At 62.7% G+C, this 8,016-nt stretch overlaps 1 protein-coding gene across 1 annotated transcript in view; it reads left to right on the top strand.

Annotated features, from left to right (window-relative positions):
* Nucleotides 1-7,068: 7,068 nt before the first annotated feature.
* AGPAT2 (1-acylglycerol-3-phosphate O-acyltransferase 2) overlaps nucleotides 7,069-8,016 on the top strand; it is a gene marked incomplete at its 5' end in the record, with an annotated part of 4,402 nt that continues 3,454 nt past the window's right edge. Inside the window, 2 exons of the mRNA XM_010843779.1 lie at nucleotides 7,069-7,402; nucleotides 7,761-7,936. Coding sequence (XP_010842081.1) covers nucleotides 7,069-7,402; nucleotides 7,761-7,936 — 510 coding nt within the window. The remainder of the gene's footprint in view (nucleotides 7,403-7,760; nucleotides 7,937-8,016) is intronic.

The following is an 8,016-nucleotide window of genomic DNA, read 5'->3' on the forward strand; positions in this document are numbered from 1 at the left end:
CTTTGGGGAGCTTGCTGCGGTAGGGGTCAGGCTGGGCTGACAGGAAGAGATGGCGATCTCTCCCGGGCAGGGGCAGGGGCTGGGGAGGGCATGGTGGCCCGAGAGGGGCTCCTTGGCCCTTTCCCCAGATTCCGATGGGGAGGGGCCATTGCTAACATGCCACCCTGTGGCTTTGGCAATGATGGCCTTTTGGCCGTGGCCTGGGGTGGGAATACTGTGGTCCCTGAGGCCCCCACTACCCCAGCGCTCACAGGGCAGGGGGTGAGGGGTCCTGGCTTTCTGCCCTTCCCGGCCTTGTCCATCCGATGGGCTGACGCTGCCAGACTGGCCTGCTCTGCACAGTTCTCCCCGGCTGTTTTCAGGGATTTGTGGCTCCCGCTGCTCCAGGAATGGGCGGGAGGACTAAGAGTGGGGAAGACTGGTGGGTGGGCCATGGGTCTCCAGTGCCTCCCCTGCCCTCCCCCGCCCCACGTGGCCCAGGGCAGCAACCCAGGGAGCAGAGATCACAGGGGTGGCCCACTTGTTGCCTTTCCAGCTGTCTTCCCAAGCAGTCAGCTCTCTGGGATGGGGAGGGCCTGTGTCCAGAAATAGGGGGTTCCTCAGGGCTGGGCCCTGCCGGCAGGGATGCTGGCCTGAGTTTGAGGCCCTGGGACCCCCTGCAGACAGTGGGCTCACAGCCCGTGTCCGTTCCACACCTGCTGGGGGCCAGCCAGGAGCGGGGCAGGGGGTGGTTTCCGGCAACAAGGGCTGGTGGGCTCCTCGGAGGGGCAGCTGCCCTCCCACAGCCAGGCCCGAGGGTGGCACGTCTGTTTCTGAGGCAGGAGGGGGCCCTGAGCCTGGCTTGTGCTGCGTGCGGGTGGGAAGCGAGTCCTGGAGCAGGCTTTCAGCAGGCGTTCCCAGTGGTCACCCTCTCTCTCCCTGGCTCTGTGTGGTCAGGTAGCCTTGTCTTTAAAAGGTCCAACTCGCTCTTCCAGGCCTGGGCTTGAAAGCTGCTTCCCCAGGGTCAGGCTGGAAGTCACGGCCACCCTTTCTGACCAGGTGGTAGAACTGGCAGGCCGGCCTGACCAGCACTTGGCAGCCCAGGCCTGGCCAGCCCCGTGGCCTCTGCTGCCTCGGGCTTGTTCCCCGAGCCCAGAGCCCAGCTCGGCCCCCAGTCTCGCACGAGATTCGGGCCTGCTGAGACGTCCTCCTCAGCTCAGGAGGGAGCTCCCCTCCCCGGGGCAGCCCCCGACTCAGGCTCTGCACAAGCCAACCCAGGACATGACGGAGGTGCTGAGTCCTCCCCAGAGAGAGGCAGGCCTAGGGGTCTGGGAACCCACAGCCCCCTTCCCCTGCAGCCCCAGGTCCCAAAGGGTGGGTCATAGTGATGACACCCATGGCTCCCCAGTGATGGCAGAGAGGAGGGTCCCTTGTGAACACGAGTTCCCCAAGGGATGCGGCCGAGGAGGGCTGAGGAATGCAGAGGTCGTGGAGGCGCTGTGTCCCTCTAGGCGCTGTGCCCCTCCAGGGACAGGCCCACGAGGACAGGTGAGGTTGGGGGGCTGTGTGGACAGGCTCCCTCATTTCAGGCCCCTCCTGGGTTGGACTGTGGGTGCCTGGCTGCCCCCCTCTCCAGTCTCACCCTGACCTCGGGAAAGGACTCTGCCCATCAGTTCTGTCTTGCACCCCATGCGCTGGCGGATGCTTCATCCTTAGGGAAAGGTGTTGTTCCTAGTCCCATTTTATGGATGAGCCCTCAGAGAAGCAGCTTGAAACTCATGTCTCCGGGGGTTGGGGCGGGGAGGGCAACTGGCAGGTCCCAGAACTAGGACGCAGCAGACCTGGGCTGCAGAGCCCAAGGATGACTTCAAGGTGGGTCTTTTCCTCTGTCTCACCCAGCATCGGGGCTGGGGGCAGCACCGTGGCTGCTTTGGAGCTGGAGACCAGGCTCAGGGGAAGTCCTAAGTTCCAAGAGGGACAGCCCAGCTCCACCCACCGCCTCGCTTTCCCATCTCCCTGTAACCAGCAGCCCGTCTCTGTGATGGGGCAGCCAAGGAGGCCTTTGCCATTGAGTTGTGAGTTTTGAGCGTGCTTGGCAGCGCTGGGAGCGGAGGGCCAGAGGCAGGCACTGTTGTGAGCATGCTGGGGCTGAGGCCAGGGACCCCCTCCCAGACTGGCGGGGGCCTGCGCGCCAGGCGAGGCTGGGTCCTCGTCCTGGGGGCAGGTGCCCTTATCACACCTGCTGGACAGTGAAGAGAGCGAGGCCCAGGATAATCCTGTGTGTTAGAACTGGCTTTGGCGGTAGAATCAGGAAACCAGATAACAGCACCTTAACGCAGAGAGTTTCCTTTCTCACACGTTCAGGTGACCAGGACGGGCAGCCTGGGACCGCAGCTAGGCTGCAGGGCTGGGGGCAGGAGAGTGAGGTGCTGGGTCGGTGGAGCCCCCACCCACTTGGAACGTTGAGGATGGGCATCACTGCAGCCAGGGCCTGGGGCCCTGGTCTTGGGGTGGGCTGGTGGGGGCAGTCCTCCCCCTGGGTGGACTCCTGCAGGCCCGGGAGCAGAGGTCCTGAGATCTGGACACTGCTCACGGCCCCACCTCCTTCCACCCCACTTCTGAGCCCCCGTTAGCACCTCTGGGCACCTGCAGAGGCCAGCACCCCCAGCTCCTGCCCACCCAGTGTTCCGGCTCATCTGACGCTTGGGAAAGGCCGCTGCCTACCAGGCGGCCTTGCTGGGGCCTCCTGTCCCCTGAGCAGACCGATGGCTCTATGTGCCTGCCCTCCTGGCACGGCCTTCCCAGAGTGAGTGCCACCAACCACCCCCCTCCACCCTCGCCACGTTATAAGGCAAAGCCCACGGGGTCTGGCTGAGGACTTGGCACGGCTTGGCTGAATTAGCTACTGGGTCTTCCTAGAGCTGTCTAGCCTGTGTCGGGGCTGAGCGCAAAGGTCAGCAGGTAGCTGAGACCTGACCTTGAACCACCTTCCAGTGGCCAGGAGCAGGTACCGGCTGGGGGAGGGGCTTCTTCCATTTACTTTGGAATCTTTTCCTCCTGTGTTGTCGCCAACACAGCCGCTGTCTGTGGAGGGCCCCCCGGCCTGGCAGGTGTCTCAGGCGTCCAGCCTCATCTAGCTCGACCCCTCCACGACCTTCCAGTCTCACAAGTGGAAACAAGAAAGCGTAGTGAGGTCAAGTCCGTTGCCCAAGGTCACAGCTGTGAGAGGAGCGTCAGGGCCTGTCTGACCCAGAGCTGGGGCGGGGTCCGGGTGTCCACAGATGAGCACGGCTGGTCCACGGAGGCTGGCTGCCAGGGCTTCGGCCCCAGGCCCCCGAGAATCCTCACGTTTATGGCACTCCCTTCGAGGCCAGCGGCCCCGATCAGGGTTAAATGGAGGGCTCCTGAGAAAGACCCACGAGGGGTGAGGATGGCGCCTCTGTTTAAGATCACTGCCCCCCTGGGCTCTTGGAAAGTGGGGCGGGCCCCCTTGCCTTGCGGGGACTCTGGCACCAGTCACCCACCTGGCAGCTGCCTGCAGTGCTTCTGAAGGCTGGGCCACCTGGCTTCAGGCAGCCTTGGCTCCGCCTCCCTGGGAAGGCAGGACTGGAGCTGGGGTGCGAACATCCCTGGCACACCTGTGACTCCTGCCCTGAAGCTGGGGCCCTGCTTCCTGTGAGTAGGGGCACTGGAGTCAGCTGGGCTCCGAAGAGGCCTGGGCTGGGCAGGCCTGGCTGCCTGGGGACAGCGGCTGCCCGGAGCTTCCTGCTGGGAGAGAAGGGCAGAGCCCCTCCTGCTGGGGGTGGTGTGGGGGCCAGAGAGCCCCTTCAGGGGGTGAGGGGAGGCCTGCAGAGGAGCTAGAACACCTCACCTGACAACCCTGGAGTTTAGGGGCAGGCTCCAGCCCATCCCGGCTTCCCCGCTGTGTGACTCTGGGCAAGTCGCTCAGCTTTGCTGAGCCTCCACTTCCCTGGTGCAGGAGTATATGACCTTGTGGGGTTACTGTCTGAGCGAAACTGGACAGTTGGCGTCTGTCCCCAAGCAGGCTTGGCAGGTAGCGTGGAGCGCCTGCTCCCGGGCGTGGGTGTGGGGCGTCTGTCCCTGTGGTTATGTGCGTGCTGCATTCCAGGCCAGGACAGACCAGCTCTCCCTGCCCAGGGCCCTGGAGCCTCTGCACAGCTTGGGCGGCCTCCCTGCTCTTGGAGGAAGCACTGTGAAGATGATACGACGTCCCCACCACTTTGACTGAAAACCTTGACAAGAGGGGACAGAAGGAGAAGGAAGAGCGAGACCCCGTGCCCGCCCCCCTGCAGGGAGTGACTGATGGACCCTCCCTGTGAGGAGCATCTCTTGCTTCTGTCTGCTCCCGGGATGCCCCTTTCTTTTGCAGCTTCCTGTACTTATGTCAGTGGCGGTGTCTTTTGGTTTTGAGTGCAGTTATTTGTAAAATGTAGCGAGTTGCTCCTTGGACCTGTCGGTCCCTCCTGGAACCGTTTGGTCCTTGGGAGGTCTGCCTCAACTGGGGTGGGAGAGGCCCCTGCTAGGCTGAGTATCACAGGATACTGTGATCACGGTATATACAGTATCTTTCATCATCCCCCACCCCCAAATACTGATCCTGTCAATTAGATACAAAAAGAAAATACAGAGAAGTTCTGGAGACAGACGTTTGGGACAGCTGCATTATACACTTGTAAATGGTTTAAAATGATAGATTTTATGTTATGTATATTTCACAACAGTTTGTCTCCTTTTGGCTGAGTCAGGCAGCATGGAGGATCTTAGTTCCCCAATCAGGGAATAAAGCAGGGATCAAACCCGGGTCTCCCTGCATTGGAAGGGCAGACTCTTAACCACTGGACCACCAGGGAGGTCCTTCATCACAACTGTTTGAGAAGAAAAACGGAGCCAGCAGACACCCCCAGAGAGTGACCCACTGTCCTCTCCAGATGTGGTCTGGGACTTTGCCTGTGAGCTTGGCAGGGAAATGCAAATGACAGGTTTGCATTAGAAGTCCCAGGAACCGACCTGACAGCGAATAAGTAGGGATCTTTGCTCTTTCCTCTGCCGCAGCCCTGTCTATCTGGGCTGTCCCCACGGGGACGCTGAGGTGTTCTTTCCCTAATCCCGACCGCGCCTGTGCGTCGGCAGCTTTAGGATCAATTGCAAGAAGAGGATTGCAAATCTCAGGGACTAGGCTTCTTAAGGGCTCTTCTAGGTCCTGCCAACCTGCCCTCCTCCAGAAACCTCTGCGATCTCCCACCTCTGCCAGCAGCCTCAGGCCGTTTCCCGACACCGGCCGACACCTCCCGTTATCCGGCTATCCTCTGCCGATCCGAAGGAAGAGGACAGGGCTTCTCGTTTCAATCCGCATTTCCTTTGATGGCTAGTGAGACTGCGTGCCTCTGTGTTGTTGGACGATGCACGTTTTTCCTGTTGGTGAATGGCCTGCTTGCGCCCCCCTCCTTGGGTCGGTCAATCCTCACAACGACCCGAGAAGCCATCTCTTGGCAGTCGAGAAGCCTGAGGCTTCCCAGCTGAGGTAGCCAGGCGAGGTCTCCCAAGAGTGTCCGGCCAGGGGCACCTCTGAGCCGGATGGGAACAAAGGGACAGGTCTGGCTTGAGCTGGCAGAGGCTTAGCGCTAAGGAGGATGGCCCGGCTTCCAGGTCCAGCAAGGCCGGCTGGCCCGACTGTGAGAGCAGCCGGGGCTCAGCTGCCTCCCTCGCGGAGCCCCTCTCTCCAACCTGTGCCGTGGGAGGAGGAGGGGAGAGAGGCTGTGTGGGCCAGATGCGAGCCTGCCTTTGGGACAGAGAGGCAGAGCCGATAGGATCTACTCGTGTGAGGCTCAGAGGAGTCTTATCCACAGAGACAGAAAGATGCTGGGGCCCGGGGCAGGGTGTGTGTGTGTAACGGGAACAGCGTGTCCGTCAACTTGAGAAGATAAGAGTCCTGGGGACAGACGGTGGGGGCAGTTGCTCAACAATGTGACCGCACTTGAACTGTGTATTTGAAACCAGTTCAGAGGGTAAATGTGCTGCGTGCATCTTACCCACAGTTTTAAAGACACGAGTCTGCCTTCGGGCCAAGGACCTGCTCTGAGCCTCTGCTCTATTGAGAACCGGGTCTGGGCCCAGGCCCTTCTGCCTGGAGTGGAAAAGGCCTCCCTCCCGGTCAGGACTGTGAGGAGCTCCCTGGCGGCTGAGTGTGTGTGTGTGTGTGTGTGTGTGTGCGTGCACGAATCTTGTGCGGAAAGTGGAAAGCTCTTGGGTCACCGGGAGCTCACCTTCAGCCCCGCCCCCACCCATGGGTGGGAAGGACCCAGGGGGCCTGCAGGAGTGGCAGAGGAGTGACCTCAAGCCGTGGGCTCCATCGCCCCGTGTGCACGGACCCCTGACTGGCACCTGTCCTGTGCCAAGTGTGTGCGGTGTCAACCTTCTCCCTGCCAGCCAGCTACCCAAAGACAGGGGCACGCGTGGTCTCCCTCACCCGTCACCTCCTGCGGGGATAGGCCCCTCCAGGTCACAAGTGCCCAGGGCAGCCTCCTGCCAGGAGCAGGGCCCACGCACATCCTAGCTCCACTGGCATCCTGGTGTGACCTTGAGTATGTGTGTGTGTGTGTGTGAAACGGGCAGGCTGCTGCTTTGTAGGACAAGGAGGCGTGAAAGCCATGGTGCCCGCCGGGCCGGTCTCCCCAGCAGCGGTTCTTCCAAACCAGGAAGCAGCCCGCAGCTCCTCGCCAAGGTTTCCGCTTGGTACCCACGCTTCCCTCCCTTGGGTGTGGCTCTGCCTTGAGGGACGGTCACTTCCCGTGGGGGGCCCCCTGCCCCGGCCTCCTCTGTGGGCGGCCTCTCCACGTTGGGTCCTTCTGTCTCTGATGCGGCTGACAGCAGAGTTCACCCAGCCTAGGGGTTTCTCAGCCTCCATCCCCGCCGTTCAGCTGGGCCCCCGGCCTGGGGTGACAAGCAGGACTCGGGGACTGGAGGCTGGATGACAGGTGCAGATCCGGGTACCTGGACGTGGAAGGGGGCGTCCTTCCCACAGCCAGGCGTCAGGGTCCCCGAGGCCTTGCTTCCGTGTGACCTTCATGTCACCGGCTGGGGAGGCGAGGGGCGGGGGGCACTCGCCATCCTGCTGGGGGACAAGACCTGAAGGCGCTCGGAGGGGAAGGCGGGCTCAGGGTCAGTGGCCAGCCTGCCAGGGTGGGCTGGGGGTCTCCGGGCTGTGCGCGCAGAGCCCACGTCACGCCGGGGCAGTGGCCCTCTGCTCACTGGGCCCGTCTCCCCCGCAGGATCATCAGTTGGTTCGTCCGGTCCTTCAAGTACGCATATGGCCTCCGCTTTGAGGTCAAAGGCCGTGAGACGCTGGACGAGGACCGGCCCTGCGTCATCATCTCCAACCACCAGAGCATCCTGGACATGATGGGTAAGGCTGGGCCTCAGTGGGGTCTGGGGGAGGACTGACCCTCCCCAGTTGCCTGGGGGTAGGGGGAGGCTGCTGTCCTACTTGGTGGAGGCTAGACCCAGCTGAGCTGGCAGGCGGGGGTTTGACACTGGAGGGAGGGACCCGCGCCTCCCTCCGGCGGGTAACAGGACTGGGCAGCCTGTGTGGGGCCCCGGGCCCTGCTGCAGTGCCCCCACTGCTAGGAAGCTGAGGCCAGAGGCCAGACGGTGCCCAGGGGCCAGTGGTACCCGAGGCCTGGGGCTGGCCCGCTTCTCCCTGGGGAGTGGCCCCTGAGCTGCGCTGTCTCCTCCTGTCCCTACCTGGCATCTGGCGCCCACAGGCCTCATGGAGGTCCTCCCCGACCGCTGCGTGCAGATCGCCAAGCGAGAGCTGCTCTTCCTGGGGCCCGTGGGCCTGATCATGTACCTGGGGGGCGTCCTCTTCATCAACCGGCAGCACTCCCAGACGGCCATGAGCGTGATGACCGATGTGGGCGAGCGCATGGTCAGGGAGAAGGTGAGTGCCCGGGGCTGGGGCGCCCGGCGCTGGGGACACTCAGGCCCAGTTGTGGTGTCAAGTCGGCCCCGAGGGTGAGT

This window comes from Bison bison, unplaced genomic scaffold, assembly GCF_000754665.1.
Source record: "Bison bison bison isolate TAMUID 2011002044 unplaced genomic scaffold, Bison_UMD1.0 scf7180017847734, whole genome shotgun sequence".
Lineage (NCBI taxonomy): Eukaryota > Metazoa > Chordata > Mammalia > Artiodactyla > Bovidae > Bison > Bison bison.